At 39.2% G+C, this 12,417-nt stretch overlaps 2 protein-coding genes across 2 annotated transcripts; both read right to left on the bottom strand.

The window, feature by feature from the left end:
• Positions 1-6,063: 6,063 nt before the first annotated feature.
• hoxd9a (homeobox D9a) lies at positions 6,064-7,365 on the bottom strand. The gene is made up of 2 exons (XM_076262641.1): positions 6,754-7,365; positions 6,064-6,395 (listed from the first exon to the last, which is right to left on the bottom strand). The coding sequence occupies exons 1-2, from the start codon at positions 7,301-7,303 to the stop codon at positions 6,151-6,153; spliced, it is 795 nt and encodes a 264-aa protein (XP_076118756.1). The 5' UTR covers positions 7,304-7,365; the 3' UTR covers positions 6,064-6,150.
• A 2,649-nt stretch (positions 7,366-10,014) lies between these two features.
• On the bottom strand, positions 10,015-11,771 carry hoxd10a (homeobox D10a). The gene is made up of 2 exons (XM_076262640.1): positions 11,045-11,771; positions 10,015-10,289 (listed from the first exon to the last, which is right to left on the bottom strand). Exons 1-2 carry the CDS (start codon positions 11,769-11,771, stop codon positions 10,015-10,017), a joined length of 1,002 nt encoding a protein of 333 aa, XP_076118755.1.
• Positions 11,772-12,417: the final 646 nt, after the last annotated feature.

Raw genomic sequence — 12,417 nt, 5'->3', positions numbered from 1 at the left:
TGTGAAATATTCCATATACTGTAAATACACACCTTTTTATTTCCTAACATTGATATCATTCGTCTGCACTATAGCATTAAGGCCTACTTATAACAGGAATACATCTATTAGAAATACAGATAATGCAAACTTCTTCTAAGGTAATAGTCGATCTGATAGTCTATCTAAATAACTACGGGCTACAATCAGAACCATATAAATGTACTAGATTAAGCACATACAATTTGCGAAAATTAGAAAAGCAAATCTTGAGTAGAGTTGGCATTCAGTACATTAATGTAGCCACTATAGTTATGTATATTCTTTAATAACAGTTAAGCTATGTTGATTTTTTAGTAAAAAAAGTTATACGCTTGTTGTAGACTAACACACTACCCAGTACATTAGAGGAGATATCGAAAAGGATTGTATGCACTTTGCCACAGAAGACATTTCTCCAGATATTAGCATGAACTGCTATCTCTCCATATAAGCTTACTGGTGCATTCATACTCAGTTATAAAGTATTTCGTAAATGAAACAGGAAAAAAACAAAATTAAAAATGACTTTTTGATATCCACTCACCAGTTGTTGGTGGATAATCCATGTCTTCTATGTCTCGCTTTACAGAACTGTCAGGAAGCATTTCTGCTTGTCGCCTTTTCTTGCACAGATTACAAATAGCCTACCTTAGCGGCGCCCTACACGGTCAAGTAGAACAGATGTTTACAGTTACAAAGTTCTGGAGCGTTTAACAGATATGACTGGTCAACGACACTAATAACAAAATGCTGCTTTTTGAAAGGTACATACAGAGCGTTTAGTTTGGGGCGCTTTGGCTGCAGAATGCTATGAAAAAACCGCTTGGGAAATCAGGAAAAGGGCCATGAAGACGTTTGCCTCATGCACATGACCAGTGGCATCCAATGACAGGCGATATAGGCTCATAAAAAGGTCTATTACCAAGTTGTAAATTGTCTCCTAACAAAAAGGAATTTCGGGCTGCTGCAGTTCCTCTCGGTTTTTTGCGCATAATGGCTGAAGCCATTCCTCCATTTTTGCCCAGTGAAAGGGAGTTTTTGACCATCTTTCACTAGATAGGGGAATAACAGGACCCTTATTTAACGTTGGACAGTATCTTTCATTTTACTTTGGGTTGAAATTACAGATTAATGTGTTGGAAAATAATGTGGTATTATACCCAAGAATTAATAATTGAAATACTACACAAAACAGGCCAATATTATGGTTTGTAGCAAATAGTAGTGCCCCCCCTTCTCATACTCCATCTTCCCATCATTATTTTGTCTATCTACATATCAATCCATCTAGCTCTCTCTCTCTCTCTCTCTCTCTCTCTCTCTCTGTGTGTGTGTGTGTGTGTGTGTGTGTGTGTGCGCGCGCGCGAGCGAAACGAAACGATATTTGATCTCCTTGCTCTTGCAAACATATTTACATAGAGAATATTATCAATAGTAATAGTAAAGAATGGTAAATGTCCCCTCACTCAACCCTGTACCAGACTTCACCCTCTAGGCCAAACATTAAGCGTGTGTGTTTTTCTCACTGGTGTTGTCAGTGAAAGTGAGACCACAAAAGAAAATGCCACGTTTGGATCTGAAATAGCTTGGAGAATACGGTTTCAATTAATGAACAAAGTACATCTTACAAGACAGACTATGAATATGACCACGGAATGTTTATTCGTCTATGAGTGGAGACGATATGTTAATACCATTCTACACATTGTGAATAGCGAAAGTAAAATAAATATGCAAACTAAATAGAATGTAAGCAATCATAATGTATGCCTAGATGTATGCCTTGTATGCAACGTTGTGAACGTAGCCTACCCCCACCCCAATCAAGTTGCATCAGTATTTTGTAGTGTACGTTTTGTAGATTTAATTTGAAATGAGGCTGCTCACATTGAAAGTACTTGCGCGCATGTAAACATATTTGTATCCCCACACCCCCTATATTTCTACGCCCACATTGATTTATACAATTATTTGTTACACATATGTAATAAATCAGCGAATCATGATTTTTTTTCTTGACCAATGCATCAATGGGGTTATATTTTGCAGAACCTATAGGTTTCGATTAGTAGATTTATTTCGATGGCTAACCAAATAAGGTCTCAATATAAGTGAATACATGTGTGTATTTGATGTCCTAAATGTTTGGCTAGGGAATGCCATTTTCTACGCAGATTTCTTTCAGTTAAGCTTGGGCTATATGATCGGACATACTGCTCGTGATGATGTCCACTCCTATTTCTATCATAGCAAATTCATTTGAAGATGGTAGGCCTACGTCCTTGAACCCCGACTTTCCATTTCCATTGATGGAATTGGAGTTGATGAATGCCCATAATATATTATGCATTTGATATATGGGTGTATTATGAGCAGTTCTTTACCAAAAAATGTAAATGATCGTATTCTTCCCATCTTTGGTGCTTATTGGGCTTTGTTAATTTCCCAGACAAAATAAAGAAACTAAAAAGGTACACAGGCAAAGCATTGGAAAGCCTGCATTCTTGAAAGAAAAAGGAGGGCTGCAAGAAGCCTGTACGTGATGTGAAAGCAAATTTTACGACAGCCAACCTTGAGGTCTCATCCGGGAGAACATCTGAGAAGGAGACGCGCCCTGATTCAGGCGTTCTGGTGTTTCGCCAGTATTACTACCGCACGATTTACAGTCGGTGGGATTGTAGCAGCTCGGCCTCTTGCGGTGTCGTAAAGAGCTGCTGTCTTTGTAAGTTATCGGATCCGTAAAATTTAGAGCGCTCGCTGTGACACGTAATTCCACAAGGGTTCGGTTGATAACATGCGCGCGGTATTGCTACGTTCCCATGGTGATAAAATCCCTGGACCTGGGCAGCCTACCGGAAACCGATGCTGTTGTCATACATGGCACACATGTTCCGACCCCACATCCCGTACTGACGACTAGGCTAAATGTAGGGAGGAAAAGCCTCGCCATCGCGGTGTGAAAAGCCACCAGGTTGGCAAGCCAAAAAAGCTTTTCAATGTCACAGTAGCGAATTTGACTGAACGTGCCTGTTATCGATTAGTCTGCTTGTGAGGCCTTCTCGTGTGTGTGATTTCCCAAAGCCAGGTGCCGGTGAATAATGTGAGCGACGCTTCATGCCTCACACACACCTCAGGACACATTTGCCATTTTCCTAATCAGTCAGATGGTGAGGCACTGCTTTGTTCAATTTTGTGTTAGCTGATCGTTTGGGCAATTCCCACTTATGGGGTCACCAGGTACTCTTCCTAAAGAGGGATCATTGGTATTTGTTGGCAACTTTTACATATTATTTATTTTTACTTGTCTTACTTGCCTTTACTCCTCACAATATATATACAATATTTTTGCTTTTTGTTTTTCCTCTGCATTACTAACTAGGTCTAGTATATCAGCCTTTATTTTGAATATCATCATAGGCCTGTATAACTAACACACACACACACACACACACACACACACACACACACACACACACCAATTTATCGTCGCTCGTTATGTGCGATTTGAAAAGCACAGTTATCTTCGACGCCTTTGTTGTGGTGCTGTTATGGTTTTATCGTAAAATAATTAAGTACATTTGATCTTGCAACTACAAAACACCGAACCTCATATTTTCTGTGACCTATTTTAGGGGCTTCGGATTACAGGATTCACAAAACGTTCTCGAAACACCACGGCCATGTTATATTTCCTACTTCCCAATTGTGTCCAGTGCTGACAATATTTTCAACACATGTGAGCTAAGGCAAATTGCCCAGCTGTGTTGTATTGAATTGACACAGCATATCAAAAACACAAGAGTCAGGGGCACAAGTAAGTTATTCTAAGAGGAAACCTGATTTGGAGAGTGAAAGTATGCAAACCTAGTTACTGCGTATAGTCTTACAGAATAGGTCTACAACAACCAAACTAAATTCAGTTTTAAGTTTGGACTTTACTATGGCTCCACTGCAATAACATAACATTTCGCATATGCTACATCGTCTCCCTTAATGGAATAGTTCAGCTAGAGCCCAGACCACCAACCTAATTTAATGTTGATAGACCAGTGAAGTAATACATGGTATAGTTTGGACTAATAATAATATTTCGATTGATGAATAGATTATTCATTGTCTTTGGAAATTATATTGCAATGAAATATATTAGACCCATGTGTCGCAACCTTCGAACACTGTATTTTTATTGAGCGATTATTTTGACAATGTAATTGGTCATTTGCTTGCAACTATAAAAGAATAAAAGAATAGCTACTTACTAAAATTATACTCAGCTTAAGGCAAAAAAAAAAACACATTGCATGATTTCACCCAAAATGAATCAAAAGGCCATTTGTAGAATGGTCGTTGGTAGTTTGGCTTGAGCTCCACAGGGGTCTTCAATGCAGTAGTATAGAGTCACATTGCCCTCTAGTGGAATTGATTCCCTGAACATTAATAAATGAGTCGCAGCACTACACTCAAGAACAGGAGTAAAAACAGGCATTGTTTTTAGGACTCATCTATGCGTCTGGCTAACCCACAAGACGTAGACTAATTACCCTAGACAGAGACTTTTATTTTATCAAGTAGAACCGTATATGTTTAGGTCAGTTGTAGGCTATAGCGTGAAGCTCGTGGGATGCATCCACATATTACATTATTAACATGTCATTTAATTTTGGAAGACTACAAGAGTAAAAGTCTCCCTTCTAATGCATGCACTTTGCATGTGCTTTTTGCATTTTTGTCCATTTGTCAATTTTGGAAAATAAAAAAGGTATTTTGAAGGAGAGTCAATGTGAAGTTTTGCCCCTCTCCAAAGGAAATGTAGTTGGTGAATAAACGTGACTTTCTCTGCATTGGGGGATGATTTCTTTTCAGTCTTGCTGACAGACAATTTACACGCCGCAGCAGCGTGTCTGCATTTTTGTTTGTCAGCAACAGACACAAACACCCAAGAAAGACGGTTTCAAAGAGGGGTGCAATTACAGCCCTGGCCCATAAACTCATTTAGACCAGACGTCTAGCCATCTCTATGACTTTATTGGACCACGTTTCTTCCTGCTTTAAAGCAATTATAGGTACAGGTCTGACAATAAATTGGGGGAACTGTGCAACACCTTTCCCAATCACAAACACTTTATTGCCGATACCCATCAACAATGCAACCTCGTCCAACATCCTTCTTTTCCTTTAAGTTGACCCCTAATTAGAATTTCATAACAATTTTCCTTCCAAACAACGCTAGCATTGAAAACAAGTCTTTATTTGCCAACTGAGTCTCAGAAAGGCAATAACAGTTACAAAACCAATTATCAACATTACCAGAATAAAAAAAAAAACATTTTGTCTTAGTAAAACAGCACTATATTAATAAAAAAAAGACTTTCGGTGACTGCTTCAAATACCAAGACAACTCACAGTGGCCTGCACAGTGAACATTTTGCAATTTGCTGGTAAACTATGTGGCCGCCATTATCATTCACTGTGCGTGTGCATAAAGATCCTCTAACATTCCGGCCAAGAGGTATCGGGATCAGGATTAGGATATCAGAATCAGAATTCACCGAGGAAATACAGAATTTTTGAAGTGATAGGCCTGTGGTTTTCATTTGTCGTGCGTACTGGTTCGTAATGTTATTTACAAGAGCAGTTATTGATAAATATATTTAGAAATTCTTACGGAGATCCCATTCGATAGTTCAAGAACCTCTTAATTGGCTCAATCTGCAAAGCATGCTTTTGATTTTGCCTATACTGAATAGTTGCCACATGCGTCTTCACCTCGCACTGTGAAAATAGTTTAAATTACACGAAATGTACATTTTTAACAGCTTTTAATGCTTACAAGGCCGGCAAAGATTGTAAGCTATTTAAAATGAATCATCACCCAACACCTTGTTATGCGCCAGGCTCCTTGAGAAAACATCCTTGTTCAGATATACAGAATAAGAATCCATGTGATTCCAATATGAAATGATTGGGGTTGTTAATGTTGCAGAGAAGTTCCTCGCCGACCCCATGGACTATAAGTGTCAGAACAAAGAACATAAACAACAGTTTAGGTCCCTAACAGCGTTTAATTCTAAACACAACTGATAACACACATAAAAGGACGAAACATTTTTTCTGGCCGCCTGGGATATGTCAGTGTTGATCTTTGCTGCCCCTTTCTCTGTTCATCTTTTTCATTTTCATTCTTCTGTTCTGGAACCAGATTTTGACCTGTCTTTCAGTTAAATTCAGAATTCGAGCCACTTCATAGCGGCGATCCCTTGTCAAATACATATTATAGAGGAATTCCTTCTCCAATTCTAGAGTCTGGTATTTTGTGTAAGGACAGCGTTTTTTCCTTGTTGAACGTGCGTGAATCCAGTTAGCTGCTGGGTTACCTATAAGGGAGATATATAGAAAGAAAAGGATGAATGTTGGCTAAATAAGATCAACAAGCTAATTAGTCCTACTTTAAGCTGTAGGCCTAGGCTTCTATTAAAAGACCAAACTATAGCGATCACTGCTGTTTACAAAACAACCAGGATAAATGATGAGCATATGCGCAGTTGCTTCATAGAGTGTATACAGTTAGCCTATTATCAGTTTCATAGTAAATACCAATTTACAGCCGGGGACACTTTCTCAGCCCATGGAAAGAGCCCAGACACTTTTATAGGTTAGTAAAACTCCAGTTTTACACACCCTGCTCGTACAGTTCTGAGGGCTGTAAATCACTGGGCAATTTCTTTTACTTACTTGGGTCAAGTTGTTGTTGCTTCTCGTCTTTGGGCTCGCTAGGACTGGAAACATCACTGCCAGCGGGATCTTTGGTGGCTTTATCCGCGCATTCTGACACTGTTCCACATGTGAATTCAGGAGCGTCCGGGCTCTCGGCTTCAAACGTGGAGCACTCGGTCCTTTTCGATGCAGTTTCAGGCTTAGCACCATACTGTCGACTGCTCGCATGGAAACCGGAAAAAGAGACATGGTTTGAGATTGGGTCTATCCAGGAGCGCACATATCTGTTGTCTGTGCCTGTGATATGAGGCTGGTGAACGTAAGGGTGGTAAATCCCAGACACTGCAGCGGTCGACTGGGGGTGAACCGAGGACCAGGACGCAGAGAACACGGCTGACTTGGGTGCAAAGCTGCAGGAGGAAAATTCAGCGTTTTCTCCGCCGACACCTGACGGCCTGGAGGAGCTACTGTGGGAGCTCTGGACATATCGCGCGCCGTAAACATCCTCAGCTTCATGTCCCATAATAGAGTCCACATAATAGTTACTAAGAGCTGTGCTCGACGACATATTTGGATCCCTTCGCAGTCATATAAAAGGTTACACTGTTACGGAAACCTTCTCTCTCAACAATCATAGTATTTTTGCTGGCTTCATCTTCAGCGATTGGTTACATGAATCACGTGATCATATTTACCAATACAGTGAGTAAATCAATCCGCTGACCTGCAGATCTGTTCGATTTCGTAGTTTTAGTAAACATATGATGAGTGCTTAAATTATAATGGTTGTTAAACTTTAATTACAAAGCTATTCAGTGGAATTTGATGTTTAAAATGTGTTGGTGCTTTTAGAGTGTGACGGACTATTTTTTCCCCACATAGATTAATACACCCTTTTATTTCATAACTGACACTCATCGTTGATGTCTCTGCAAATAATTCCAACCAAGTGTAAAATCTTACAAGATATCGTCAGGAGGTAGGCTATGTCATATACTCGACCCTTGTAAAGTATTTTATAGACTACTGACTTGTAAGTCCTCGTAAAATAAATCTAATAACATGCTGTAAAATAACGAACCCACCAACGTTTCAATGCCGAATCTTACATTATACATTCCTCGAACAATCCTTCAATGAGAAGGAACGTTCATTTGTGAACATGGTCTTGTAAGTTTGACACAGGATGTACTATTTGTGTACTGATTGTATTTATTAAGAAGCTGGTCATAATGTTTTTTATGTCCATCAATAAAACTTTTATGAGGTGCATTTGATTATACATTAATGTGTCCTTAATAAAACGGACTCCTAGCGTAAAAAAGTGAATATGTGTGCCGGGATAGATCACGACACACACACACACACACACTTCTTTTTTCTTGTTTTGACCTGGCGTGCGATATGGTCTCATAGACAGCTCTTATGACACGCAGGCCCTTTTATATTCGATGTCTAAATTGGATATATCCCAATTTTAATTGACGGAAGTCAAATTGCGCATTCGGTACATGTCACCCTTGGTAGGCCAAAGCTACTCCATAGATGTCAATATTAAATAAGCTATAGGCAAATGGGCTGGTTGACAATTAGTAGCTAATTGTCGAACAATATTTTTCTCTTAGAAGACAGAAGAAATAAAACTGAATAAAACTGAAATACCGTGAAAGAAATATAGCCCTATAATGAAAGTATGGCACTTTAAGTACTATATTTGATTTTCTTTATTATTATTATTATTATTATTATTATTATTATGCTCTCTTCAAACGTTCCATTGTCCGTCGTTGTAACCAACTTCAAATTCATTACAAAGCCTAACACCTCTTTGTGTGTGTGTGTGTGTGTGTGTGTGTGTGTGTGTGTGTGTGTGTGTGTGTGTGTGTGTGTGTGTCTGAAGGAAAGACAGAGTTGTGTGTCTACCCACGCCAGGTCAATTAGATGTATTGAAGAGAAGTGGAAGAAATGTACATATATGAAACTTCACAAAGATTCACTTTTTTTAGACTTTTGTATGTTTATAAGTAAACATAAACATAGGCTATAGTCCATTTAAATCATTCGTATCTGTCCATGTCGAAATATCTCAATAATAGCATTAGTTTTCTATAACCACATTGTTGTGCGCACACAGGCTAAGGTCTAATTAACATGTTTGATATGCAGTTAGGTTATCTTCAGCATTAGCCTACTAATAATCAGAAATGTCAGACTTAGCAAAAAAAGAAGATAAAGAGATGCAGACGTAAAGGCTACATATGGGTTTGAGATGTTTTGAAAATACTCCTGTAGCCTGATCACAGGCCTACATGGGCCAGCTAACCGCAAAAAACAACGAGCTGACAGTATCTTACATACCGAATTACCTGAATGGTACATTTCGCCTACAGAGCCAAGGAGGTTAGACTGTTGATAGCATACGATCCTAACATGATAACCTTAACGGTCACCTGTAGACAAACTTTTCGCAATTGTCTTTAATAATACAGTAGGCCTAATACGGGCCCCGGTGTTTATTGTGATTCATGTGTGTCAGCTGAATATTTGAGCGCATGTGTTTTTGAAAGAATTGATTTGGCCGAGGCTAGTTACTGGATATATTTTGTGTAGGCTACAAGGGCTCTGAGCTCTTTAGGGATACTAGTGATGACAATGTGTAGCCTATAGTGCTGATAAGAACAGCTAGCCTACATATTTGAAACTACAACAAATGAGAAATAGCCTATTTTGACAGAATCAATTTATTACTAGAAACATGCCACAAACATGCATTGGGAGTTACACGCACATTTTAACATTGGATAGGCTACCACATTTTATACAGGAACTTTTACAGTGTTGTGGTAAAAAGAAATGTAGGCCTATATATATTCAATTTGTCGAGAAATGACTTACTTTATTAAGACGTAATGACTTAGTTACTATATAGGCTACAAACAGTAGATGTGCTTTCATGTTCAAAACCAATGTAGATGGGGTTCAAAAGCAAAGGTTACATGCGGCGATGTGACCATATCAAAACATACACTCCGCAGATGAATTTCTGTCATTTTCTATAATTTAAGACCTAAACCACATTAATGTTACCCTGTGAAATATATTTTAAATTACACAATGCTTTACGTTTAAAATACCACCAAAATACAATTAAAATGAAGTAGCAACAATCACAGTATCGCAAAGTGGAAAATAAAACTAGAAACAATGTCCAATGGTCTCCAGATAATCCTTTTTTTGAAAGGACCAAGAGGTTTCTGAAATATACATTCGTTTACATGCTCAAGAGAAAGTTAGGTTTGAGGTAAGTTCTCGAATTCGGTTTTCCCTGCTCATCTTCTTCAGCTTCATCCTGCGGTTCTGGAACCAAATCTTGACTTGTCTATCAGTAAGGTTGACACTTTTACTGATCTCTAGGCGGCGCTCCCGAGTCAGGTACATGTTGAATAAAAACTCCTTTTCTAATTCCAGGGTTTGATGCTTCGTGTAAGGACATCTCTTTTTCCGTCCACTTTTTGCTGTCAGCCAATTGCTCGTTGGTGTGTCAGTTTTGCAGTCTGAAATGGTAAAAACAGAATATATTAAATTCAAACGAGGGGCAGTCGGATGAGCATAGCAAACAATAAACACTGCTGCAATGGAAATGTCCCATATTGCTGCACTACTGTGCATGTATGTTCCTAAAAGCAGACCCGTGCAGTTTCCTGACTTATTTGATATTTATGAGTTAAGTTCGAAAATAAAAACAATGCATGTAATCACTGTTTACTGGTGTCTACACCAACACGAAAATCATTAGATCGTCTTTGCCTATGACACCACTGTAGGGAACATCACAATTGCATTGCATGATTATTACCTAACGTAGTATTTTAAGGCTCCCAATGTAGAACCGCACATGAGCTGCAAAATGTTGTGGAATTTTGTTCATTAGAAGGGTCTCACTAGCCTACAACAAAACCACGAATCAAGACAATATATAGCCTACATTTTTAATTAGCTTCAGTGGTCCTACATATACTATAAAACCTAGCAAAGAAAAGGTTTGCTTCAGGAAAATCTCGTATTATTAGTATTTGTATACTGTAAATAAAAGAAGAAGAAACATATCTGAAAGATAGTGGCAACAAAATATATTTATGCTAACACGGTCCGGTGGAAAACTGTTTCCTGTAAAGCGTTTTACTGCAACCTGAGTAAGGCTCTCATTAAACATTACGACTTTCGGGTTGTTTGTGTTTTATATTGGGTTTTATGATGCTGGAGCGTTCGTATTACAGCGCGACGCGATTAATCCTTTTATTGTACCCACCTTTCGTTTCCTTCTGTGGCAATTCTGGGCTGGAGGCAGACGTTTCAGTAGAACAATTCTTCTCCTCCTGTGACTTTGGATCGGGGCTCTCCACTGGGGTAGGTGTCCGTCTCGTCTCCCGGTTATGTGGAGTTTCAGGGATTTTCTTCTCGATGTCTACAAAAGACGTTGCTTGCGATTTTGGAATCACTCTGTTTAATTGCACCAGTGTAGCGTTCGGACTCGTTGACTCATGGCAGTATTCCGGTCTTTTTCCAGTCGCGTAAGTTTGGCTCAGTCTAAAATAGCCAGGGACAGGGATTTCTGGACCTTCAACGGAGCAGGATTCTGGAATCATATTCGAATACCCGGGAATCTCAGACGAACTGTCCTTTGCTCTTTTGTCGTACATACAGCAGTTGCTTTCTTCTTTTATATTTTGTGAAAATGTGCAAGTGGGAATCTGGCTGGATGGTTGCTCTATTCTGCAAGACCTATTCGGATCTGCCCAGTTATCAATTTGAGGTATGTAGGAATGGACATTCATGCCCATATTTTGGTGGTTAACTTCCCCTCTTTTGCCGAGAGACGGCATGAGTCCACAGGTTTGCATTCCGTAAGTTCCCATCTCAGCACTGGATGGCATGTACATGTTGCTGCTAGAATAAAAACTGTCTGTTCTGCAAGCCCCGATCAACGAATCAACCAAAAACGTATTGGCAACGGGAGAGCTATTGGGAAATGACATTTTGGAGAGGATTTTTTAAAGAGCAGAGATGTGTCCTTTGTAAGCTGACATATCTAGCAAAACAATCCCCCGCGTAACTCTGGGTGCCTCTCCACCACCACATGACAATCTCACCAATGAAATTTGAAAATGGCCTTGAGACGCAGCCTCCTTTCCCATCACGTGGACTCCTTGACACATGATTCAGATCTGCAGACGTGGTCAACAGCGACATCTAGAACACGGACTTGAAATTGATTCTAAGCCAGGACAAAAGACAGCATTTAACTCTCGTTCTGTTTATCGCGTAAACCAAGATAAAAAGGAAATCCTTATGGGACTCACAACAACCTGAAATACACGAAAACAAGTGGATATACACATTTTCGGTAGAAACTGCCCATATTTTCAAGCATGTTTGGCCATTCCAAGTTCAAGATGGAAAGAAATGATTGGTATTAAGCTATTTGTGTACTGTATCCAAATGCAGACTTGAGCTTTAGATCAATATAACGTGTCTTAGAATCGCTTTCGCTGAAAGAGAGGGCAGTGTGGGAATTCGTAATTGCAGTGGAAAATGTTTATTTAAAGAAGTAGGCCCCTATTGTGGAAAGGGTGATAGGATTCATTCATTACATTTTGCTTTAATTTCTCCATATCGATTCAT

This window comes from Alosa pseudoharengus, unplaced genomic scaffold (assembly GCF_046254945.1).
Source record: "Alosa pseudoharengus isolate Yale_2024_CS ecotype anadromous, Long Island Sound unplaced genomic scaffold, YU_APseudo_1.1 YU_APseudo_1.1_scf_3, whole genome shotgun sequence".
NCBI lineage: Eukaryota > Metazoa > Chordata > Actinopteri > Clupeiformes > Clupeidae > Alosa > Alosa pseudoharengus.
Note: the sequence above shows the minus strand (reverse complement) of the source record. Positions and strands in the feature narration are given on the sequence as shown.

Coding starts and splice junctions, on each gene's coding strand:
- hoxd9a (XM_076262641.1), bottom strand. CDS start 7,303: ATGTCGTCGAGCACAGCTCTTAGTAACTATTATGTGGACTCTATTATG. Junction 6,396..6,753: donor GCAACAACAACTTGACCCAA/GTAAGTAAAAGA, acceptor TCTCCCTTATAG/GTAACCCAGCAGCTAACTGG.
- hoxd10a (XM_076262640.1), bottom strand. CDS start 11,771: ATGTCATTTCCCAATAGCTCTCCCGTTGCCAATACGTTTTTGGTTGAT. Junction 10,290..11,044: donor GCCACAGAAGGAAACGAAAG/GTGGGTACAATA, acceptor TTACCATTTCAG/ACTGCAAAACTGACACACCA.